The sequence below is a fragment of the Phocoena sinus genome, chromosome 3, assembly GCF_008692025.1.
Source record: "Phocoena sinus isolate mPhoSin1 chromosome 3, mPhoSin1.pri, whole genome shotgun sequence".
Lineage (NCBI taxonomy): Eukaryota > Metazoa > Chordata > Mammalia > Artiodactyla > Phocoenidae > Phocoena > Phocoena sinus.
The window spans coordinates 143269259-143296907 of record NC_045765.1 but is presented as its reverse complement, the minus strand read 5'-3'; the positions used below and the strand labels follow the sequence as shown (position 1 = coordinate 143296907).

The window sequence follows — 27649 nt, the reverse complement described above, 5'->3', positions numbered from 1 at the left end:
TTCCATCAAAAGACTGCAATTATATGGATACTTCAATTTTCTCAGTTAACGTGCATACTGAAGTTCAGGTTCTAGGTGTGGAGGCTCTAGACCCAGACTGGGCTTAAATCTAGACTCTACCACTTCCTAGATATCTGATCTTAGGCAGTTATTTCAACTTTCTCTGCCTTGGCTTTCTCTTGTTTAAAATGGGAACATAATAGTACCTTTCTCACAGAGTTGTAATTCAAGTGCTTAAATGGAACCTGGCACATTAGTTATTATTATACATTCTTAGCTGTACATATGTATACTACGTGTTAACTATGATTATACATTTTAAAACAAATAAGTATGTTTTACTTTAGTAATCAAAACCCACATATGGCAAAATGAACTAAAGGAAGGCTAGTAATAAATAAACAAATACTATATCTTCAAATGTGGAAAAGAATATTCAAAAAGGGTAAAAAACGATACTATTTCAACCTGCTCCTATTCTATTCCTGCTCTATTATATATCCATCCTGAAATCTATCAGAACTTGATTTGTAAAAATGCCTACATCTTTAGCCACACAAAAGAAATAGATTCCCAAATCAGTCCTATCACACAGAACTGACTGTTCAAATTCTATTACAAAAAGGCCATTAGTTTAAAAAGATTCCTAGGGTCTTCTCATTTCAAAGCAATAGAACAAAATCCCAGTACCGCTCTTTATCAATCCCTTGCATTCTGTTGAAATGGGAACTGCTTTTCACTAAGATTTACAACTTTTACTAATGAAAACACAACTTGGGAGACAAGAAAAAACAGGTCCAAATTACACAAGATAAAAAAAAGTTTTCAGTCTTACCACATGGCCAGGGTGAGCCTTGAGTTTGCCCCAAAAGTCTCCCCTTTTGGGTATAACTTGGTTTGATGGATATATATCTGACTTTTCCAGGTCTATGTATTGGAAAATTGTGATCATGTCGATTCTCTCTAAAGTAGAAATTACACAGTTATTATATTCCTAGAATCTTCTATCAGTGATAAACTACAATATTTCAAAAGATGTAAATTCCAGATCAAGATTAATACATTCATTTTGTACCTCAGTGATGCATTCAGTGTATAATTCTCCTCATATCTCAAACTTCACTCATTTTTTTCCAAAGAAATTGTTTTTATCTCTCTATCCATTTCAAATGCTCTATACATTTGGCAGTTATTTATGTATTAAATACCATGCATTATTCTAGGAACTATTCAAGGGGAGTCTCTGCTCTTTTGATTACACCCCAAATTACACACACACAAGTAATTTGATTATGTCTAGGCTTTGTGTCGGGTAGCATTTCCTCTAGGCTCTTAAGTTACGTGATTATGTTTACAATCCTAATCAATTATTTTGCCAAAGGTGGTAATTTTTAACAACACTATACTGTCAATTCATTTCCTCCTTATGGGTCATTAACAAATATAATTTTGTGTTTGCTATATATAAGAAACTTTACACTTGGGTACTTTTCTTTAGTATCTATGTTTAATTAATTCTTGCCTAATGAACTAATATCCAAACCTAATGCAGGTCATTAATTTAAGAGAAACATATAACAGTATCTACAACTGAATCAGCAATAACTGGGTGGGAAGAAGAGGAAGAAGTGGTAAGCTGGTGATGACTATCTGTTTCTTCAAGAATGGAGGCCAAGCAGAGAAACAGGGGAACAGTTAGGAGGCAAATTACAGAAGGAATTATTAACAAAAACTACAGAAAAGAAGAAAAACAGGATTGAATGGATATAAAAATTGTATTAGGCATACAGAAGTGCTTTGTTATATCTTAATTAGACATTTAATGCCATTTTTGTCTTTTTCCTTGGTGATTAAAACTAATGAAGACCTCATAATTACGGCAACCATTTTCCCCTTCACTTTATTATCATAATTCAGAACAAGTCCACTGAACTTGAGTCACAACAGCACTTCACACTTATCACGCTGGACATTATCTTGCCAAATGACCGTGCCAAACCATTGTCTTACCCTCTTGGAGAAAGGAGCGTTGCCTTCTGGGAATTGAGCAGGCCTGGGTTTGTTAGGCAATGGTTTCTGTGCAGTTGCTGGAAGCTGTACTGATTCAGATAACAGTTCATTCATCAGACTGTATGCTTGTGAGATTCGACGACTATAGTGGTCAGAGAGCAGCAACCTTTAGAGAAAGAATTAAACAACATTTTAGTAAAAGAGAGTCACTTTCAGTTCATATTTCTAGAGGGAAACATAGTGTTCCAAAGACCACCTAGCATTTATTTTCTTCCATGCATTTCAATACAAATTCAAAGTTTCAGATTTCTGAAAAACCATTAGGAGGTATTATTAAAAGCACCTGTAGTTATGGCCTTTGGGGTATTTTCAAAATGCACATACGTATCTGGATTGGGAGAGGGAGGGGAATAGCAGAAATAAGGTATAAAAACTGAATGGAATAAATAATATTTGAAAGCAAATTCCAAAAAAAGGCTATTGGAGTCTAATTATTTTCCTTGCAGTTAGCTCCCTATAATTTTCTGTTTATCAACCAAAAATGGGACTACTATGCAAGCCAGAAAATCCCTAAGGCAGTATCTACGGCCTTGAGTGAGCAAGCAAGAGAGAGAACGACCAGGGTGCAACCACCAAAATCACCTGTCTTTTTCGTGCTTCATCTTTTGTCTCAGCCTGATTTCCCTTGAAAGTCATGTAAAACTGCACAAGAAATAACTAGTTAGTTTCATTACGGTTCAGTTCAAATAATTAAACCATTATGACCCTTGGAAAACATGAAAATTCAACTAATATATTTTAATAGGAAGTTAAAACATAATTTTGTTATTTAGTAAACAGTACAAAACACTGTCATATTTGATGAAGTTTCCTACCCCAGCACAAAATATGAAAATGTTAAATGAAAGCATCATGTAATTAAAATAAAATCCAATTTAATAAAATGGAATGCAAAGTCTATTTTAGTAGTTAAACTAATGTATTTTCTCAAAAGGAGAGATCCTTATCAGCTGCATTTAAAATGGAAAATAGGAACATTTTAAGATGGAGACACCCACACTTTGTACTCTGTCCTTGTGATTAATCTCATCAAAAGCTTGGTTGATAAAAGCAGAAATGAGTCAGACATTTAAAACCATCACTTTAATGTTTTAAAATGTTTACCAGCAACCTACTATAATAGTGGGTTCATTGTGACTTGTAAACTCTTCAAAACGTATGCACCATGGGGTAAACTGGCCAACATCAGCTATATATGTCTTATTCCAGAACAATTAAGAGTTACTGTTGAATTACTAACGAGGGTTAGAGTCCTTTCACATACAATTGTGTATATAAAAAATGTAGGCGCAGAAGTGGATTCACTTTCTCAAGGTCCTATACAGTAGTCAACAATAATTTAAGGTCTTATTGATTTCTGATAAAAATGAAAACGAACGAAAATTTTAATTACATTAACCCCTCACTAGTTCCTACCTTTACCCAAACAGAAGCTAAAATAAACAATTATCTGTGATACTGAGGAGATTGTCACAAAGTCTATAAACAGAACAGTCCCCTCAGAGTTCATTTATTCTAAATTTGGATACAATTCTAACCATCTGGGGAATCTGCTTGGCCGACAGGAGGGTGATATGCAAACTCATCCTCCGTGGGGTAGAAGAGCACATATATACACACACACTGTAAGATGCTGGTCTTCGAGTAGCCCTGAGAGGGCACTACCATGTCCCCAGAGCTACAACAAAATGTCATCTAGCATCAGCATGCTCTCTCCAGACACAGGTAAGTAAATTACACTCTTTAATATACTTCACCTACTTTTGCACCATTTGGTGCTGAAGATGTGACAACCTGGAAAAATTCACTTACAGATATGTTCCCCTCATGATGCTGAAAAAAGATGAGTGCTATTATATTTTATTTCAGTTGACAAAGTAAAAGATAAACTATAATCCAAGTGTATATCTAAATGTGAGTTTCACAGTTATGTAATCATCAAAGGAACACTGCTTTGTTCACCTTCTGAAGAAAAAACACTTCTGACCTGGCCATGGTGATGTCCATAGTTAGGGGCTCAGGAACGAATGTTGACAGTTTAAAGGACAGTTGAAACACACACACAGAAGTGGCACTGCTCTGTTGGTTCATAACTGGACCACACTTTAATAGATTTTTTGTAGATAACTTATGGAGAGAAAATTGATTTTTAAAACAGCTTTACTACACACACAGTTGTTCAACTGCCACTGACTTTCACTGAAATTAAGGGAGTGACTCCAACTGGTCACCCAGCCCTCGACCTCTTCATTTGGTTAAAATGCTAGAGCCAACGGGACTTCCCTGGCTGTCCAGTGGTTAAGGCTCTCTGCTCCCAAACGCAGGGAGCCTGGGTTCAATCCCCTGCTCAGGGAACACTATCCCACACGCAGCAACTAAGTGCCCGCAGGCCACAACCTAAGACCTGGCGCAGCCAAATAAATAAATTAATTAATTAATAAAAAATAAAATAAAATGCTCGAGCCATAATTAGCCTCATGGGAGAAAAAATAATCTAAGATAGTTCAATAGAACATGGTTTGTAGAATTCCCTGCTACATTTTGTTAAGGTAATTTCTTAACTTTTCCAGACTTAAGTAAAATGCTGACTTTTCTATCAAACAAAAAAATGCATCCAAATTATATTAATCCTTTTCTTGAATACTTGCCAGGAAAACAATTACACATATTCTGTGATACTGCAGACTTACTGGGTTGCTCCTGGGGCAGAAAGGATGATGTTCTTGCCCTCTCTTTTCCGCTAGCTGATTTAAGTACTCTGCCATTCTTTCTTTTCGTTTTCTTTTCATCCAGACTTGAATCTCTTTTCTCTCCTTCTCAGTTCTTTGTGGACGTCTACCAGAGGAATGCTGAATCCTAAGAAATTTAACGAGCAGGGCATCACCTGATGTTAAATTTGTTATGGAGATAAAAAGTATCACAACTAAATACTGTTTCTTTGGACAGATTCTGCCCCATCTTGAAGAGTCATACACTCATGATGTCTAATCAATTTGCTACAACCTGTCCCATGAAATCCACTGACAATGATCTCAGGTCACTGACAGCCTCTTCAGTCTTCATCTTACTGCACTTCTCTATAAATTTGGTACAACTGGCTTCTCCTTCCTGCTTTAAACTCTCTCTTACCTGGGTCTTTCTCTAACTCTCAAAACACGATGCAGCCTCTTAAATTGGTGCCTTTCTTCTCTGTTCACCATGAGATATTAATGTCTTTAAAGGTTCTGGTTTGGATTTCTTCACTTATAACCTATTTCTGGACTATCTCAATCACTTCCAAAACTTATACTACAGAGATGACTTCTAAACTGATGCTTCTCTGGATCTGGCCTCACGTTTGTGTCCAGGTCGCACCTCCCAAGGGCCAACGCGAGCTAACAACCGAGTGTGGCAGGGATGTTGTGGCTGGCCCCGATCTAGAGACAGGACTCCTCTGATGGGCGATTTTGGCATGATGTCTCACCACTGACCCAGCTGAAACACACTTAGAGCTACACTATACTCTGGGATTGCTTACCCAACCCTCTCTCCTTCACTGGCGGGGTCAGAACTGCATTGGGATCTGATGCCTCACCACACGTCTGATTATTCCCTTCACAGGCATTTCTCTCAGTAAACCTTTTGTACATCTTATCCCATCTTGGCTTCTACACAGAGTATTAAGAGTGGCCCGAGGACGGCTTGAAGATGGCGGAAGAGTAAGACGCGGAGATCGCCTTCCTCCCCACGGATACACCAGAAATACATCTACACGTGGAACAACTCCTACAGAACACCTACTGAAGGCTGGCAGAAGATCTCAGACCTCCCAAAAGGCAAGAAACCCCCCACGTACCTGGGTAGGGCAAAAGAAAAAAGAATAAACAGAGACAAAAGAATAAGGACGGCACCTGCACCAGTGGGAGGGAGCTGTGAAGGAGGAAAAGTTTCCACACACTAGGAAGCCCCTTCGCGGGCGGAGACTGCGGGAGGCGGAGGGGGGAGCTTCGGAACCGCGGAGGAGTGCACAGCGACAGGTGCGGAGGGCAAAGCGGGGAGATTCCTGCACAGAGGATCGGTGCCGACCGGCACTCACCAGCCCGAGAGGCTTCTCTGCTCACCCGCCGGGGCGGGCACGGCTGCGAGCTGAGGCTCGGGTTTCGGTTTCAGACGGAGCGCAGGGAGAGGACTGGGGTTGGCGGCTTGAATATAGCCTGAAGGGGTTAGTGCACCACGACTAGCCGGGAGGGAGTTCGGGGAAAAATCTGCACCTGCCGAAGAGGTAAGAGACTTTTTCTTCCCTCTTTGTTTCCTGGTGCGCGAGGAGAGGGGTTTAAGAGCGCTGCTTAAAGGAACTCCAGAGACGGGCGCGAGCCGCGGCTAAAAGCACGAACCCCAGAGACGGGGGCGAGCCGCGGCTAAAACCGCGAACCCCAGAGACAGGCGCGAGCCGCGGCTAAAAGCGCGGACCCCAGAGACGGGCGGGAGATGCTAAGGCTGCTGCTGCCGCCACCAAGGGGCCTGTGTGTGACCATAGGTCACTCTCCACACCCCTCTTCCGCGAGCCTGTGCAGCCCTCCACTGCCAGGTTCCCGGGATCCAGGGACATCTTCCCCGGGAGAACGCACGGCGGGGCCTCACGCTGGTAGCAACGTCATGCCGGCCTCAGCCGCCGCAGGCCTGCCCCGCACGCAGTGCCCCTCCCTCCCATCCCACCCCACCCCGGCCTGAGTGAGTCGGAGCCCCCAAATCAGTGGCTCCTTTAACCCCGTCCTGTCTGAGCAAAAACAGACGCCCTCCAGCGACCTACACGCAGAGGCAGGGGCCAAAATCCAAAAGCTGAGCTCCTGTGAGCTGTGAGAACAAAGAAGAGAAAAGGAAATCTCTCCCAGCAGCCACAGAAGCAGCGGATTAAAGCTCCACAATCAACTTGATATACCCTGCATCTGTGGGAATACCTGAATAGACAAGGAATGATCCCAAATTGAAGAGGGGGGAATTTAGTGAGCGAGATCTATGATTTTTTTCCCTTTTCCTCTTTTTGTGAATGTGTACGTGTATGCTTCTGTGTGAGATCTTGTCTGTATACTCTTGCTTCCACCATTTGTCCTAGGGCTCTATCGTCCATGGTTTTTTAAAAAACTTTTTTTCTTAATAATTAATTTTATTGTAATAACTTTTCTTATACTTTACCTCGTTCGTTCTTTCTTTCCTTCCTTCCTTTCCTCTTTAGACAACGAATCACCCCAAATTGAGGAGGTGGTCTCACGGAGCAGGATTTATGATTTTTCCCCCTTTACCATCTTTTTGTGAGGGTGTATGTGTATGCTTCTGTGTAAGATTTTTCTCTGTATAGCTTTGCTTCCAACATTTGTCTAAGGTCTATCCGTCCCTTTTTTTTTTCTTTTCTAAATATTTTTGAATTCAATAACTATATTATACTTTATTTATTTTTACTGTATCTTCTTTCTTTCTTGTTTCCTTCTTTACCTCCTTCCTTCCTTCCTCCCTCCCTCCCCCCTTGCTTTCCTTCTTTGCTTCTTCCTTCCTTTCCTCCTTTCCTTCTTTCTTTCCTCATACTTCTACTAATTCTCTCTACTTTTTCTCCCTTTTATTCTGAGCCGTGTGGATGAAAGGCTCTTGGTGCTCCAGCCAGGAGTCAGGGCTCTACCTCTGAGGTAGGAGAGCCAACTTCAGGTCACTGGTCAACAAGAGACCTCCCAGCTCCACATAATATTAAACGGCGGAAATCTCCCACAGACCTCCATCTTAACACCAGCACCCAGCTTTACTCACGACCAGCAAGCCACAGTGCTGGACAACCTATGCCAAACAACTAGCAAAACAGGAACACAACCCCACCCATTAGCAGAGAGGCGCCTAAAATCATAGTAAGGCCAAAGACACCCCAAAAACACACCACCAGACGTGAACCTGCCCACTAGAGAGGACAAGATCCAGCCTCATCCACCACAATACAGTCACTAGTCCCCTCCACCAGGAAGCCTACACAACCCACTGAAACAACCTTAGCCACTGGAGACAGACATCAAAAACAACGGGAACCTACGAAACCTGCAGCCTGCAAAAAGGAGACTCCAAACACAGTAAGATAAGCAAAATGAGAAGACAGAAAACACACAGCAGATGAAGGACCAAGATAAAAATGCACACAGACCTAACAAATGAAGAGGAATAGGCAGTCCTACCTGAAAAAGAATTCAGAATAATGATAGTAAGGATGATCGAAATCTTGGAAATAGAATGGACAAAATGCAAGAAACAGTTAACAAGGACCTAGAAGAACTAAAGATGAAACAAACAACGATGAACAACGACAATAAATGAAATTAAAAATACTCTAGAAGGGATCAATAGCAGAATAACTGAGGCAGAAGAACGCATAAGGTGACCTGGAAGATAAAGTAGTGGAAATAACTACTGCAGAGCAGAATAAAGAAAAAAGAATGAAAAGAACTGAGGACAGTCCTCAGAGACCTCTGGGACAACATTAAACGCACCAACATTCGAATTATAGGGGTTCCACAGAAGAAGAGAAAAAGAAAGGGACCTGAGAAAATATTTGAAGAGATTATAGTTTGAAAAACTTCCCTAATATGGGAAAGGAAATAGTTAATCGAGTCCAGGAAGCACAGAGAGTCCCATACAGGTTAAATACAAGGAGAAATACGCCAAGACACATATTAATCAAACTGTCAAAAATTAAATACAAAGAAAGCATATTAAAAGCAGCAAGGGAAAAACAAAAAAAACACACAAGGGAATCCCCATAAGGTTAACAGCTGATCTCTCAGCAGAAACCCTACAGGCCAGAAGGGAGTGGCAGGACATACTGAAAGTGATGAAGGAGAAAAACCTGCAACCAAGACTACTCTACCCAGCAAGGATCTCATTCAGATTTGATGGAGAAATTAAAACCTTTACAGACAAGCAAAAGCTGAGAGAGTTCAGCACCACCAAACCAGCTTTACAACAAATGCTAAAGGAACTTCTCTAGACAAGAAACACAAGAGAAGGAAAAGACCTATAATAACGAACCCAAAACAATTTAGAAAATGGGAATAGGAACATATATATCGATAATTACTTTAAATGTAAATGGACTAAATGCTCCCACCAAAAGACACAGATTGGCTGAATGGATACAAAAACAAGACCCTTATATATGCTGTCTACAAGAGACCCACTTCAGACCTAGAGACACATACAGACTGAAAGTAAGGGGATGGAAAAAGATATTCCATGCAAATGGAAACCAAAAGAAAGCTGGAGTAGCAATTCTCATATCAGACAAAATAGACTTTAAAATAAGGACTATTAAAAGAGACAAAGAAGGACACTACATAATGATCAAGGGATCGATCCAAGAAGAAGATATAACAATTGTAAATATTTATGCACCCAACATAGGAGCACCTCAATACATAAGGCAAATACTAACAGCCATAAAAGCGGAGATCGACAGTAACACATTCACAGTAGGGGACTTTAACACCCCACTTTCACCCATGGACAGATCATCCAAAATGAAAATAAATAAGGAAACATAAGCTTTAAATAATACATTAAACAAGATGGACTTAATTGATATTTATAGGACACTCCATCCAAAAACAACAGAACACACATTTTTCTCAAGTGCTCATGGAACATTCTCCAGGATAGATCATATCTTGGGTCACAAATCAAGCCTTGGTAAATTTAAGAAAACTGAAATTGTATCAAGTATCTTTTCTGACCATGATGCCATGAGACTAGATATCAATTACAGGAAAAGATTTGTAAAAAATACAAACACATGGAGACTAAACAATACACTACTTAATAATGAAGTGATCACTGAAGAAATCAAAGAGGAAATAAAAAAATACCTAGAAACAAATGACAGAGGAGACACAACGACCCAAAACCTATGGGATGCAGCAAAAGCAGTTCTAAGGGGGAAGTTTATAGCAATACAAGCCCACCTTAAGAAGCAGGAAACATCTCGAATAAACAACCTAACCTTGCACCTCAAGCAATTAGAGAAAGAAAAACAAAAAAACCCCAAAGCTAGCAGAAAGAAAGAAATCATAAAAATCAGATGAGAAATAAATGAAAAAGAAATGAAGGAAACGATAGCAAAGATCAATAAAACTAAAAGCTGGTTCTTTGAGAAGATAAACAAAATAGATAAACCACTAGCCAGACTCATCAAGAAAAAAAGGGAGAAGACTCAAATCAATAGAATTAGAAATGAAAAAGGAGAAGTAACAACTGACACTGCAGAAATAAAAAAAATCATGAGAGATTACTACAAGCAACTCTATGCCAATAAAATGGACAATCTGGAAGAAATGGACAAATTCTTAGAAATGCACAACCTGCCAAGACTGAATCAGGAAGAAATAGAAAATATGAACAGACCAATCACAAGCACTGAAATTGAAACTGTGATTAAAAATCTTCCAACAAACAAAAGCCCAGGACCAGATGGCTTCACAGGTGAATTCTATCAAACGTTTAGAGAAGAGCTAACACCTGTCCTTCTCAAACTCTTCCAAAATATAGCAGAGGGAGGAACACTCCCAAATTCCTTCTACGAGGCCACCATCACCTTGATACCAAAACCAGACAAGGATGTCACAAAGAAAGAAAACTACAGGCCAATATCACTGATGAACATAGATGCAAAAATCCTCAACAAAATACTAGCAAACAGAATCCAACAGCAAATTAAAAGGATCATACACCATGATCAAGTGGGGTTTATCCCAGGAATGCAAGGATTCTTCAATATACGCATATCTATCAATGTGATAAACCATATTAACAAATTGAAGGAGAAAAACCATATGATTATCTCAATAGATGCAGAGAAAGCTTTTGACAAAATTCAACACCCATTTATGATAAAAACCCTGCAGAAAGTAGGCATAGAGGGAAGTTTCCTCAACATAATAAAGGCCATATATGACAAGCCCACAGCAAACATCATCCTCAATGGTGAAAAACTGAAAGCATTTCCACTAAGATCAGGAACAAGCCAAGGTTGCCCACTCTCACCACTCTTATTCAACATAGTTTTGGAAGTTTTAGCCACAGCAATCAGAGAAGAAAAGGAAATAAAAGGAATCCAAATCGGAAAAGAAGAAGTAAAGCTGTCACTGTTTGCAGATGACATGATACTATACATAGAGAATCCTAAAGATGCTACCAGAAAACTACTAGAGCTAATCAATGAATTTGGTAAAGTAGCAGGATACAAAATTAATGCACAGAAATCTCTGGCATTCCTATACACTAATGATGAAAACTCTGAAAGTGAAATCAAGAAAACACTCCCATTTACCATTGCAACAAAAAGAATAAAATATCTAGGAATAAATCTACCTAAGGAGACAAAAGACCTATATGCAGAAAATTATAAGACACTGATGAAAGAAATTAAAGATGATACAAATAGATGGAGAGATATACCATGTTCTTGGATGGGAAGAATCAACATTGTGAAAATGACTCTACTACCCAAAGCAATCTACAGATTCAATGCAATCCCTATCAAACTACCACTGGCATTTTTCACAGAACTAGAGCAAAAAATTTCACAATTTGTATGGAAACACAAAAGACTCTGAATAGCCAAAGCAATCTTGAGAACGAAAAAAGGAGCTGGAGGAATCAGGCTCCCTGACTTCAGACTATACTACAAAGCTACAGTAACCAAGACAGTATGGTACTGGCACAAAAACAGAAAGATAGATCACTGGAATAGGATAGAAAGCCCAGAGATAAACCCACGCACATATGGACACCTTATCTTTGATAAAGGTGGCAGGAATGTACAGTGGAGAAAGGACAGCCTCTTCAATAAATGGTGCTGGGAAAACTGGACAGGTACATGTAAAAGTATGAGATTAGATCACTCCCTAACACCATACACAAAAAGAAGCTCAAAATGGATTAAAGACCTAAATGTAAGGCCAGAAACTATCAAACTCTTAGAGGAAAACATAGGCAGAACACTCTATGACATAAATCACAGCAAGATCCTTTCTGACCCACCTCCTAGAGTAATGGAAATAAAAACAAAAATAAACAAATGGGACCTAATGAAACTTCAAAGCTTTTGCACAGCAAAAGAAACCATAAACAAAACCAAAAGACAACCCTGAGAATGGGAGAAAATATTTGCAAATGAAGCAACTGACAAAGGATTAATCTCCAAAATTTACAGGCAGCTCATGCAGCTCAATAACAAAAAGACAAACAACCCAATCCAAAAATGGGCAGAAGACCTAAATAGACATTTCTCCAAAGAAGATATACAGAATGCCAACAAACACATGAAAGAATGCTCAACATCATTAATCATTAGAGAAATGCAAATCAAAACTACAATGAGATATCATCTCACACCAGTCAGAATGGCCATCATCAAAAAATCTAGAAACAATAAATGCTGGAGAGGGTGTGGAGAAAAGGGAACACTCTTGCACTGCTGGTGGAATGTGAATTGGTTCAGCCACTATAGAGAACAGTATGGAGGTTCCTTAAAAAACTACAAATAGAATTACCATATGACCCAGCAATCCCACTACTGGGCATATACCCTGAGAAAACCAAAATTCAAAAAGAGTCATGTACAAAAATGTTCATTGCAGCTCTATTTACAATAGCCCGGAGATGGAAACAACCTAAGTGCCCATCATCGGATGAATGGATAAAGAAGATGTGGCACATATATACAATGGAATATTACTCAGCCTTAAAAAGAAACGAAATTGAGCTATTTGTAATGAGATGGATAGACCTAGAGTCTGTCATACAGAGTGAAGTAAGTCAGAAAGAAAAAGACAAATACCGTATGCTAACACATATATATGGAATTTAAGAAAAAAAAATGTCATGAAGAACCTAGGGGTAAGACAGGAATAAAGACACTGACCTACTGGAGAACGGACTTGAGGATATGGGGAGGGGGAAGGGTGAGCTGTGACAGGGTGAGAGAGAGGCATGGACATATACACACTAACAAACGTAGTAAGGTAGATAGCTAGTGGGAAGCAGCCACATGGCACAGGGATATTAGCTCGGTGCTTTGTGACAGCCTGGAGGGGTGGGATAGGGAGAGTGGGAGGGAGGAAGATGTAAGAGGGAAGACATATGGGAACATATGTATATGTATAACTGATTCACTTTGTTATAAAGCAGAAACTAACACACCATTTTAAAGCAATTATACCCCAATAAAGATGTTAAAAAAAAAAAAAAAAAGAGTGGCCCAAAAAAACAGGTGCTGTAGACGGAGATTTGGGGCAGACTCATCACCAAGTATGCGAAGAAGACACCATCCTAACTGGAAGATGGGTCATGCATACAGACAATGTGGCTGATACTGAACACCTGCTTTCCTTCTGAGAGACTGGACTCTTCGTACATGCTAGGCAGAGGGTACCCTACCCAACCAGCCCCCAATGAATCAATAAGCCAAAAGGCATATGTATCCCAAAGAAGCATTAGTAGAAGAGGCAGCCTTTATTCTATCAGGAACGAGTTCTGGGCCCAGGAAAGGCTACAAGGAAAAACATTTTAACCTAATGTCCCAAGGAAAAGCTATTTAAAATGTATTCTAAGGGTTCATATTTAGGGTAAAGTACTATGAAATAAATCATTAATGCTTCTAAGAAGAAATAGGATTAAATCTATGTTGTACTCAGGGTGATGAGACCTTGGGAAAACTCAAAGGATACAGATGTGCTGTATTAGTTACATAAACCAGTCTATATATTGGAGGAGGGGGAGGAATGACATACACACCACAAAATATATTTACAAAGAAAAAAATCTACTTTAAGCTTTGAATTCGTTTCTTAAAAAATCAGAAAATTAGAAATCAATTAGAAATCAAATACAGGAAAAACAAACTGTAAAAAACAAAAATACATGGAGGCTAAACAGTGCACTGCTAAATAACCAAGAGATCACTGAAGAAATCAAAAAAATTAAAAAACACCTAGAAACAAATGACAACGAAAACACAATGATCCAAAACCTATGGCTACAGCAAAAGCAGTTCTAAGAGGGAGGTTTATAGCAATTCAAGCTCACCTCAAAAACCAAGAAAAACTTCAAATAAACAATCTAACCTTATACCTAAAGCAACTAGAAAAAGAAGAACAAAGAAAACCCAAAGTTAGTAGAAGGAAAGAAATCATAAATATCAGAGCAGAAATAAATGAAATAGAAACAAAGAAAACAATAGCAAAGATCAATAAAACTAAAAGTTGGTTCTTAGAGAAGATAAACAAAATTTATAAACCTTTAGCCAGACTCATCAAGAAAAAAAGGGAGAGAACTCAAATCAATAAAACTAGAAATGAAAAAGGAGAGATTACAACTGACACTGCAGGAATGCAAAGCATCATAAGGGACTACTACAAGCAACTGTATGCCAACAGAATGGACAACCTGGAAGAAATGGACAAATTCTTGGAAAGGTATAACTTTCCACGACTGAACCAGTAAGAATTAGAAAATATAAACAGACCAATCACAGGTAATGAAATTGAAACTGTAATTAAAAATCTTCCAACAAACAAAAGTCCAGGAAGAGATGGCTTCACAGGCAAATTCTATCAAACATTTAGAAAAGAGTTTTAACACCTATCCTTCTCAAACTCTTCCAAAAAACTGCAGAGGAAGGAACACTCCCAAACTTGTTCTACCAGGCCACCATCACCCTGATACCAAAACCAGACAAAGATATCACAAAAAAAGAAAATTAGAGACCAATATCACTGATGAACATAGATGCAAAAAATCCTCAACAAAATACTGCAAACAGAATCCAGCAACAGATTAAAAAGATCATACACCATGATGAAGTGGGATTTATCCCAGGGATGCAAGGACTCTGCAATATATGCAAAAAAAATCAATGTGATACACCATATTAACAAATTAAAGAATAAAAACCATATGATCATCTCAGTAGACGCAGGAAAAGCTTTTGACAAAATTCAACACCCACTTATGATAAAAACTTTCCAGAAAGTGGGCACTGGGGGAACCTAATTCAACATAATACAGGCCATATACGATAAACCCACATCATTCTCAATGGTGAAAAACTGAAAGCATTTCCTCTAAGATCAGGAACAGGACAAGGATGTCCACTCTCGCCACTCTTATTCAACATACTATTGGAAGTCCTAGCCACAGCAATCAGAGAAGAAAAGGAAATAAAAGGAATACAATTGGAAAAGAAGAAGTAAAACTGTCACTGTTTGCAGATGACATGATACTATACACAGCAAATCCTAAAGATGGCACCAGAAAACTACTGGAACTAATCAATGAATTTGGTAAGGTTGCAGGATACAACATTAATGCACAGAAATCTCTGGCATTCCTATACACTAACAATGAAAGATCAGAAAGAGAAATTAAGGAAACAATCCCACTTACCATAGCAACAAAAAGAATAAAATACCTAGGAATAAACCTAGCTAAGGAGGCAAAAGACCTGTACTCAGAAAACTATAAAACACTGATGAAAGAAATCAAAGATGACATTAACAGATGGAGAGATATACCATGGTCCTGGATTGGAAGAATCAATGTTGTGAAAATGACTATACTACCCAAAGCAATCTATAGGTTCAATGCAATCCCTATCAAATTACCAATGCCATTTTTCACAGAGCTAGAACGAGAAATTTTACAATTTGTATAGAAACACAAAAGACCCTGAAAGCCAAAGCAATCTTGAGAAAGAAAAATGGAGCTGGAGGAATCAGGCTCCCGACTTCAGACTATACTACAAAGCTACAGTAATCAAGACAATATGGTACTGGCACAATACCAGTGCCAGTATCAATGGAACAGGAAATACAGATCAATGGAACAGGATAGAAAGCCCAGAGATAAACCCATGCACATATGGTCACCTTATATTTGACAAAGGAGGCAAGAATACACTTGGAGAAAAGACAGCCTTTTCAATAAGTGGTGCAGGGAAAACTGGACAGCTACATGTAAAAGAATGAAATTAGAACACTCCCTAAAACCATACACAAAAATAAACTCAAAATGGATTAAAGACCTAAATGTAAGGCCAGACACTATCAAACTCTTAGAGGAAAACATAGGCAGAACACTCTAGGACATAAATCACAGCAAGATCCTTATTGACCCACCTCCTAGAGTAATGAAAATAAAAACAAAAATAAACAAATGGGACCTAATGAAGCTTAAAAGCTTTTGCACAGCAAAGGAAACCATAAAGAAGATGAAACGACAACCCTCAGAATGGGAGAAAATATTTGCAAACTAATCAACTGACAAAGGATTAATCTCCAAAATATACAGCAGCTCATGTAGCTCAATATTAAAAAAAACAACCCAATCCAAAGATGGGTGGAGAACCTAAATAGACATTTCTCTAAAGAAAATGTACAGATGGCAAACAAATACATGAAAAGATGCTCTCAACATCACTAATCATTAGAGAAATGCAAATCAAAACCACAGTGAGGTATCACCTCACATGGGTCAGAATAGCTATCATCAAAAAATCTAAAACAATAAATGCTGAAGAGGGTGTGGAGAAAAGGGAACCATCCTGCACTGTTAGTGGGAATGTAAATTCATGCAGCCACCATGGAGAACAGTATGGAGGTTCCTTAAAAAACTAAAAATAGAACTACCCTATGACCCAGCAGTCCCACTACTGGGCATATACTCTGAGAGAACCATAAATCAAAAAGAGTCATGGACCACAATGTTCACTGCAGCTCTATTTACAATAGCCAGGACATGGAAGCAACCTAAGTGTCCATCGACAGATAAATGGATAAAGAAGATGTGGCACATATATACAATGGAATATTACTCAGCCATAAAAAGGAACAAAACTGAGTTATCTGTAGTGAGGTGGATGGACCTAGAGTCTGTCATACAGAGTGAAGTAAGTCAGAAAAAGAAAAACGAATACCGTATGTTAACGCATATATATGGAATCTAAGAAAGCGGTACTGATGAACCAAGTGGCAGGGCAGGAATAAAGATGCAGACGTAGAGAATGGACTTGAGGACACAGCTGGGGAAGGAGAAGCTGGGATGAAGTGAGAGAGTAGCACTGACATATAAAACAGATAGCTAGTGGGAAGCTGCTGCATAGCACAGGGAGATTAGCTCATTGCTTTGTGACCACCTAGAGGGGTGGGATAGGGAGGGTGGGAGGGAAGCTCAAGAGGGAGGGGATATGGGGATATATGTATACATATAGGTGATTCACTTTGTTATAAAGCAGAAACTAACACAACATTGTAAAGCAATTATACGCCAATAAAGAGGTAAAAATAAAATCACATTAAAATATGGTCAATTTTAAATATTCTTGAACCATAAACATTTTAAGCAGGTTAAAAATAAATTATTCAGTGATTACCTAGAGATGCTCCTTGCCTGTTGTTCTGTTAAGCCAAGCTCTTCACTGGAAACTCCATCTTTTGTTATAAGGTCATTGATAATGTCTGCAATATCAGTCAGTTCACTCATCTGGAGTGGATCTACTGAAACACTTCATTCCCAAATGCAGTGTGAGAGAGATAAATCAGTAGCTACAACTTAATTACATTAAGCAAAAATGAACATGTAAAACTATGCTCTCCAAGAGTATAAATGAACACAAAAAATGGTAAACATATAACTAATTTCCTTCTATTGCTTTAATTCCAGTAATCCTCGGTGGAAAAGCCTAATCATCAATAATTGATAACTTCATATGCACTCTCAAAGGAGCAAACATAAGGCCTAGGGGACAACTGGGACAACTAGGACAACAACCTGTCCTGCCTATTGAAATTTAATACATACGTAGTAAAGGAAAATGTAGCAAATGTAAGCTACTGTATTCTAACTACCTATGCTGAACAGTAAGGGATACAATATAACAATCCTCAGTTTCTTAAAACAGGAGGCCCCACCCCGGGGCCGTGGACCACTACCCCACTACCGGTCCGTGGCCTGTTAGGAACAGGGCCACACAGCAGGAGTTGAGCACGGTGGGTGAGCGAGAAGCTTCATCTGCCGCTTCCCACTGCTCGCATTACTACCTGAACAATACTCATCCCCCAGCCCTGACGTCTGTGGAGAAACTGTCCTCCAAGAAACCGGTCCCTGGTGCCAAAAAGGTTGGGCACTGCTATCTTAAAATACCCCATTCCCAATGGGAATTACATTCCTTTAATCCACAAAAAATATGTAGTGTAGAAGTTTACATACATATGAACAACAAAATTTCCAGAACACATAATTTATACCTAACTTTAAGTAAAACTGTGAATTAATTCTTAAGATATTTACCTCTCAAATAATTCATCACTGTTATTCACACCTTAAAAAAAAGAAACATTACTATTAATAAAAATTTCAGGTCAGTTATTTTTTCTATTTTCGATTATTAACCTGATCTAGAAATTATATATACAGAAACTGAAATATTTTTAAACCTCCATTTGGTAGTGAATATTGCCCACATTTTAAGATTATTACTTTTCTATCCAGAGTACTCTGAATAATACATTTTAGGAGGTACAATCTTTCTTTGCTTCATAAACAGTTTAGAATACTGGAGTGAGATTTACTAAAAAAACAAAAAACAAAAACTTCTGATGATCTAAAAGGAATACTTTTGGGAAAATATATAATTTAACTCCAAGAGCCTTTACTTGGAAGAATATGCCTTTACTTGGAAGAATATGCCCCAAAGAATAATTTTTAAACCTTGTCCAATATTAACAACACGTCTTTAAAGCAAAACACTTGGTCTACTCAATTTTCTGTATGTTTAACCCTCAAAGAGAATTGAATTAATACAGGGAAAAGTGTCCTGACATCTCTTGTCAAAAACACTTCCTTGTTAAGATTTTCTTATCCTAAGATAAATCCACCCTGCCTCTAAGACTTAGAACATCCACCTTTTTTTTTTTTTTTTTTGGTTTATGGCCCATGTTCATCATATCCTTTATTATATCATCCATGCTCACATGTTTTTAATATTAAAACAATTTTGCTTTCTTAAGCACATGTTGTTTTGTTTATTAATCCTCAAATCAAGAATTTTACATTATCTTTGCTCTCAGAGTCTGGTCATTTGCGAGTTCTTCGATAATGGTGTACATATAGGCTAATAAGATATAAAAGATCTGACTAAGAAATGAAACAGATTCCTTTCATCAAAAGGCAGAGAAGTGTTATATTCAAATAACTACTTTTAAAAGTAGTTACAGGGCTTCCCTGGTGGCGCAGTGGTTGAGAGTCCGCCTGCCGATGCAGGGGACACGGGTTCGTGCCCCGGTCTGGGAGGATCCCACGTGCCGCGGAGCGGCTGGTCCCGTGGGCCATGGCCGCTGGGCCTGCGCGTCCGGAGCCTGTGCTCTGCAATGGGAGAGGCCACAGCGGTGAAAGGCCCGCGTACCACAAAAAAAAAAAAAAAAAAAAAGTAGTTACATAGGAAGATTCTATCCTTACTTCATTTTCAAACCATTTTTGGAACTTTTTCTTTGGGACAGGCTTCACAATTTACTAAACACAATGGATCTGCTTCATTCCTCGATAGTCACAATTCCTTTTTTTAAAAAATTCCAAACAGTGGCACTCAGCCTGATCATCTAATTCATCAGAAACACCTCTGAATAACTTATGGCTGTTAACAAAAATTAAATCCATTCTCAGTGACTAAATTATTTGGCACTGACAAGAACACTCAGAAGAATTTGCTAAGAAGTGAAAGTCAATTTCAAAAGAGTAAATTTGAGCTATTTGTGAGCACTAGAAGTAAAGGAATGACTGTACATCTTTCCAAGAAGCCAACCTTGGAGAAGAAAACACCCATTAGGGCATCTAAATTCTGCACTTCTAAAAAAATACTCATTAGGTTTCTTTTTAAATTTATAATTAAACATTGAATACTAGAGAAAAAACATTTTTATTTATCCACCTTGACATGTGTTATGACATTTATTGACACTTCTCCTTGTTTTTTCCTCTTGCCTTAGAGTTTAAGAAGCTATTACAATCCTGAATGAATCATCGCCTTAACCTGGTACTCTCAATTTCTCTTTTCCTAGTACTTCCTTTTCTTCTGCCTTTAAACATAAGAGTTTATATTTATCCCCAACTCGAAATGATCTTTGACTTCATTTCATTTATCTCATTTCTATCTTCATTTTTCTCATTTCCTTTTACTGTCAGAATTCTTAAGTTTTCTATACTTACAGCTTCTTGAGCCTGTCTTTGTCCCCAACCTGCCTTCTTCTACGCTTGATATTACACCAAAAGTCCTCAAGTCCTTAAAAAAAACTCAGTCTTCATTCTTGACTTTCTGGCGGCTTGTGAAACTGTTAGCCACTCACTTTTTCTTGAAAATCCCTTTACCAGAGTCTGCTCATCCATTTCCCTCACTGGAGGTGGGGGCTCCCCTTGCTCTCTAATGGGTGGCATTTCACAGGTTGGTCCTCAGCTTTTCTCCTTTTTCCATCCTTCCTGCAGAAAACTGATGCACTCTCTAAGTCTTAACTATATAATTAGGTAAAAGGCTCTTACATCTGTTTTTTAAGCCTAAAGCCCTCAGCAAGCTCTACTTCCTTATCAAAAACTAAATCCTAAATATGACATGGCCCTGCATCACCTTAAATGCTACATGTGGTCCGAAGGTGCTCTAGAGTTTGACGTTAAGACCTGGTGATATCCTTGCTCTTAGTCTGACAATGCTAACCAGCCATTCACGTTCTCCTTCCTTTCCAACCACTTAGTCAGTGAGTATCATCAGCTGCCTATTCAGAATGTCTCTTGTTGCTTCTCCTTTCCCACAGCACTGCCCAGGCCCTCATCACTGCACAGGTCAGGTTAATCTAACAGCTCACTAACCGACCTAGGCCTCCACCCTGGTCCTCCTCCTAACCTCCACCGCTCAGAACTTACCAATGATTCCCAAGTACAAAATGGAGTTTAGACTTCTCAGATACAGCTAGAACCCACTAAAGCCTCTTTAACCTCATTTCTCAATTCTCTCCCCACCCATAAGAGGGAAGAGGAAAGATACTGGTAACCAAGAACCTATAGGAATCAAACAGATTCTCAGCTAATTGCTCTCTATATAGTACCTAATCTTCTCAACAACTCTATGAAGTAAAAATGATTATACCCATGTGATGATGACTGAAATACAAACAGAATCTAGAAAGAACTTAGAGAAAAAAATTACAAAGTTTAAACCAGCTTCTTAATAGCTTTTGTTTAAATAACAGCAATGTCATTTAAAAATAGCATTTCTTAACTGATTATATTAATAATGGTAATAAAACATACTGTAAACATTCAGTAGAATCATCATTATTGACCATAAATATCTGAGGGCAAAAAAAATATTTAAAGCCACTGTTAGTGGTCCAACTGTGATATTTAGTATGCCCTGCTATTTATCCACTGCGCCACCAGGGAAGTCCCTAGTATGCCCTGCTATTTATATGACACAAAGTATTTGTCAGGACCAAGGAATAGCATTTTGAATTGCCAGCTCCAAATGAAATGGAATGAACGGTGGCACTGAACTTGTCTAAGGCTCAATATCCTCAACTGTAAAATGGGGATAATAATGGTAGCTACGTCACAGGTCAGGCTTACACCAGGGTCAATGCATGTAAAACAACAATGTCTGGCACATGGCAGAGGCTCAATAAATTACAGCTATTATTACTGTTTTCAAATCAAAACTCTCATAATTGACAGAGTTGGAATTTCTTAATTTTTATAAAAATCAAATATTATAGTGTTATAGTATAATATACCAGTATAATGGTATAATACTTCAGTTGCTATGTATTTAATGTTAATAAGTTACACAGAGATATGACACATGCTTGCAGTGTATCTTATGAAGGTGACAAGATGACGTAGCTCTTCATGTGAATAGCACAATTTTTAACATCCCTTCCCCGAAACTTGTAAGTATTGCAAAACGGCTTCACAAATCCTTCACAATTATATTCCTAGTAAGTACTCTTCAGTATGAGTATTGGAAAATAAGAGTAAATGAAAAAAGTTAAGAACGATACCAGGAGAAGTCAAATTCTGGTCACTGGAAAGGCTGACAGCTGAATCGGCAGAAGGAAACACACAGCTTTTCTGACTAGGATGAGTTTCCATTACTGAAATCTGTTCGTTGTCCCTTTGATCTTCTTTATTCGTATGAGTCAGGAAATGCACTATCCATAGTATATATTACAATTAAAAGAAAACAGTAGAAAAAAATCACATGGGAAAGACATAGCACTTAGCTAACACTTCCACATGGCAACAGACACATTAGAAGTTTACAACATATTATTCTGATAGCTTTCTATTTACCCCATAATAAAATAATTTAATACAATATTTAAAATTTAAATTCCCTCATGGTTAAAAAAACCCAAAAAACTATTAAAGTTACTATCAACTTCAGATTGAGCTACAGTGGATAGGCCCATGCCCTGTTATAAAACAAAGGAGAAATGCTAAATTTAAAAAAAAAAACCAAAACAGGTTCATACACAACCAAGACCTGTAAATAAAGAAATCTTCTGGTGCCATAAAAGCAAAAGGAATTCAAAGCTGGACAATAAATGGACAATGATGCTGGCATAGTCCACGGAGGAACAGGAGACGTGGTTTCTGCAGATTGCAGTGAGGGGAACTGAGCTACCTTCCTATGGCTCAGAGTGCTGAAGGACAGTTCTGTCCATAAAATGCAGATAAGAGGGCTTCCCTGGTGGTGCAGTGGTTGAGAATCCGCCTGCCAACACAGGAGACATGGGTTCGAGCCCTGGTCTGGGAAGATCCCCCATGCCGTGGGGCAACTAAGCCCGTGCACCACAACTACTGAGCCTGCACTCTAGAGTCTGAGAGCCACAACTACTGAAGCCCATGCGCCTAGAGCCCGTGCTCCGCAACAAGAGAAGCCACTGCAATGAGAAGCCCGCGCACCACAACAAAGAGTAGCCCCCGCTCTCCGCAACTAGAGAGAAACCCACGCACAGCAACGAAGACCCAACGCAGCCAAAAACAAATAAAATTATAAAAAAAAATGCAGATAAGAAAAACTCTGCCCTAAAAAAGCAGCAAAGAAGTTTTCTATCTCCGTGGATAGTGGATGGGAGAAAAATAAAAGTCAACTCTGAGAAATAGAAACCCCTGTCTTGTTGCTACAGGCAAATGTGGGATCTGAATTTATACTATCTATGTAGTACAGCAACTCCAAGCCAAAAATATATATATATAAACTTGTCCCCATGTTTTTATACTTCAGTAACAGCCAGAAGTAAATGTAAAACCGCTCCAGGGCTTCCCTGGTGGTGCAGTGGTTGAGAGTCCGCTGCCGATGCAGGGGACACGGGTTCATGCCCCAGTGCGGGAGGATCCCACATGCCGCAGAGTGGCTGGGCCCGTGAGCCATGGCCACTGAGCCTGCGCGTCCGGAGCCTGTGCTCCACAATGGGAGAGGCCACAGTGGTGAGAGGCCCGCGTACTGCACAAAAAAAAAAAAACACTCCAAAGAAAAACATATACAACCTAGCAGAACCACCCCCTACAAAATAAGCTCATGATAAAAAATTAAAACTCACACAAAGAACCCTGAGGACAGTATATAGATTTGACAATCGAGAATATGCACACAAGAAATAAAATAATCTGAAAGGGCATAAAATATTACTAAATAATTAAATTGATGAAAGAAGGTATAGAAACCACAATAAAAGAACAGGACAGAGTACATCCAAAGAACAGATAGACTTGAAAAAGAAACAAAACTTCTAGACATTAAGAATGTAGTCACCAAAATTAAAATCCTACAGCAAAGAAGACACAGCAGAAGAGAGAATCCGTAAACTAAGAGAGAGAGATCTGAGGAAACATCCTGAGCACATCACTGAGAGATAAAAAGGTGGAAATTAAGAAGTGATTAAAAGACAAGAAATAGACTGAGAAGTTCCAACATACCTCTAACAAGTGTTTTAGAAAACAGAACAGAAAGAATGGGAAGGAAGCAATACTCCAAAAGAAACCAGATGAAAAATTCCCAGTGTTAAATCTGTAAATTAAAGAATCATTCCTCCCAGGCTGGTTCCCTGTCCTCCAAAGCCCCCTCCAGGTGGCGTGGGTACTGAGGGCATAGGAGGGAGACCCGGGGAGATCAGGAGAGGCAGGCGGGAGAGGTCCTCCGGGACCGGAGGAGCAGGAGAGGAGAGGAGGGCGTTTGCCCTGCCCACTTGAGGCCAGGCAACCTGCTGGGCTCCCAGGTGAGGTCCCCCACCCTCTGAGACCAGGGGTGGGGGGCACATCTGGGCCCCTTCTGTTCCTGGAGCCTAGCCCCACCCTCCCATAGCCCCCAGGCCTTTTCCAGCCCTGTGGGTCCTGAGCATTGGCCCCGCCCACCACCTAAACCTCACCCTTGCTTAGGACCCACCCTCCACAGCCAAGGCCTTTTCCCTGTTGTTTTTTTTCTTTTCTTTTCTTTTCCCCTCTTTTCCCTCCTTCTCTTTTTTACTATTGTGGTACTGTTGTACCTTCTGGCTGTTGATTCAACTATACTTTTATTTTTATATTCTTTCTAACATATCTGTTAGTTTCCTAGTCTATTTTTTACTCTGTTATTGTTCTCTCATTTTTATTTATTTATTTTTTTGCCACCACATGCAGCTTGTGGGATCTTGGTTCATGAGCGGGAGGTCAGACTGAAGCTCCTGCAGTGGGAGCTCTGTGTCGGAACCACTGGACTAACAGAGAACCTCAGAATATTCATTGGAGTGAGGTCTCACAGAGGTCCTCATCTCAGCACCAACACCCAGCTCTACCCAACAGCCTATAAACTCCAGTGTTGGAAGCCTCAGGCCAAACAACCAGTTAGACAGGAACACAATCCTACTTATTAAAAAAAAAAAGAGAGATGGCAAAAAGATATGTCACAGATGAAGGAGCAAGGTAAAAACCTACAACACCAAATAAATGAAGAGGAAATAGGCAATCTACCTGTAAAAGAATTTAGAGTAATGATAGTAAAGATGATCCAGAATCTGGAAGTAGAATGGAGGCACGGATTGAGAAAATACAAGAAATGTTTAACAGAGATCTAGAAGATCTAAAGAACAAACAAACACAGATGAACAACATAATAACTGAAATGAAAAACACATTAGAAGGAATCAATGAAAGAATAACTGAGGCAGAAGAACGAATAAGTGAGCTGGAAGACAAAATGGTAGAAATAACTGCCAAGGAACAGAATAAAGAAAAGAAAATGAAAAGAATTGAAGACAGTCTCAGGGACCTCTGGGACAACACTAAACGCACCAATATTCTAATTATAGAGTTCCCAGAAGAAGAAGAGCAAAGGAAAGGGTCTGAGAAAACATCTGAAGAGATTATAGTCAAAAACTTCCCTAACATGGGAAAGGAAATAGTCACCCAAGTCCAGGAAGCCCAGAGAGTCCCATACAGCATTAACCCTAGGAAAAACACAAGACACACATTACTCAAACTAACAAAAATAAAATTCAAAGAAAATATATTAAAAGTAGCAAGGGAAAAACAAAAAATAACATATAAAGGAATCCCCATAAAGTTATCAGCTGATTTTTCAGCAGAAACTCTGCAGGCCAGAAAGGGAGGAGCAGGATATACTTAACGTGATGAAAGACAAAAACCTGAAACCAAGATTACTCTACACATTAAGGATCTCATTCAGATTTGAGGGAGAAATCAAAAGCTTTTCAGACAAGCAAAAGCTAAGAGAATTCAGCATCACTAAACCAGCGTTACAACAAATGCTAAAGAAACTTCTCTACACGGGGCGGGGAACACAAGAGAAGAAAAAGACCCAAAAAAAAAAAACCCAAAACAATTAAGAAAATGGTAACAGGAAGATACACATGGATAATAACCTTGAATGTAAATGGATTAAATGCCCCAACCAAAAGACACAGACTGGCTGAATGGATACAAAAACAAAACCCATATATATGCAATCTACAACAGACCCACTTCAGACCTAGGGACACCTATGGACTGAGGTGAAGGGATGGAAATAGATATTCCATACAAATGGAAATCAGAAGAAAGCTGGAGTAGCAATACTCGTATCCAATAAAATAGACTTTAAAATAAAGACTATTACAAGAGACAAAGAAGGACACTACATAATGATCAAAGGATCAATCCAAGAAGATATAACAATTATAAATGTTTACGCACCCACAATAGGAGCACCTCACTACATAAGGCAAATGCTAAAAACCATGAAAGGAAAACTTGACAGTAACACAATAATAGAAGGAGACTTTAACACACCACTTAAACCATAACACACCACTTAAACCACGCTATGATATTGCAAATGAATTACAGGAAAAAAAACTGCAAAAAACACAAATATATGGAGGCTAAAGAGCGTGCTACTAAATAACCAAGAGATCAGTGAAGAAATCAACAAGGAAATAAAAAAATACAAACAAATGAAAATGGAAACACGATGACCCAAAAACCAATGGGAGGCAGCAAAAGCAGTTCCAAGAGGTAAGTTTATAGCAATTCAATCACACCTCAAGAAACAAGAAAAATCTCAAATGAACAATCTAACCCTACACTTAAAACAACTAGAGAAAGAAGAACAAAGAAAACCCAAAGTCAGTAGAGGGAAATAAATCATACAAATCAGAGCAGAAATAAATGAAATAGAAACAAAGAAAACAATAGCAAAGATCAATAAAACTAAAAGCTGCTTCTTTGAGAAGATAAACAAAATTGATAAACCCTTATCCAGACTCATCAAGAAAAAAAGGGAGAGGACGCAAATCGATAAAATTAGAAATGAAAAAGGAGAAATCACATAGACAACTCAGAAATACAAAGGAATATAAGAGACTACCAGAAACAACTGTATGTCAATAAAATGGACAACCACGAAGAAATGGACAAATTCTTGGAAAGCTACAATTTTCCAAGGCTGAACCAGGAAGAATTAGAAAATATAAACAGACCTATCATAAGTAATGAAATTGACACTGTAATTAAAAATCTTCCAACAAACAAAAGTCCAGGATGAGATGGCTTCACAGGCAAATTCTATCAAACATTTACAGAAGAGCTAACACCAATCCTTCTCAAACTCTTGCAAAAAACTGCAGAGGAAGAAACACTCCCAAATTCATTCTACGAAGTCACCATCACCCTGATACCAAAACCAGAAAAAGATACCACAAAATAAGAAAATTATAAACCAATATCACTGATGAACATAGATGCAAAAATCCTGAACAAAAAACTAGCAAACAGCACATTAAAAGGATCATACACCATGATCAAGTAGGATTTATCCCAGGGATGCAAGGATTCTGCAATATATGCAAATCAATCAATGCGATGAAACCACATTAACAAATTAAGGAATAAAAGCCATAAGATCATCTCAATAGATGCAGAAAAGGTTTTGACAAAATTCAACACCCACTTATGATAAAAACTTTCCAGAAAGCGGGCACTGGGGGAACCTACCTCAACA

General features: G+C 38.7%; 1 protein-coding gene across 1 annotated transcript in view; it reads right to left on the bottom strand.

Annotated features, from left to right (window-relative positions):
- The window catches only part of CPLANE1 (ciliogenesis and planar polarity effector 1), a 137651-nt gene that overhangs the window by 21680 nt on the left and 88322 nt on the right, over window positions 1-27649 (bottom strand). The window contains 8 exon segments of the mRNA XM_032626907.1: window positions 836-963; window positions 2011-2043; window positions 2045-2176; window positions 2653-2712; window positions 4750-4926; window positions 17504-17635; window positions 18421-18451; window positions 22173-22322. Coding sequence (XP_032482798.1) covers window positions 836-963; window positions 2011-2043; window positions 2045-2176; window positions 2653-2712; window positions 4750-4926; window positions 17504-17635; window positions 18421-18451; window positions 22173-22322 — 843 coding nt within the window.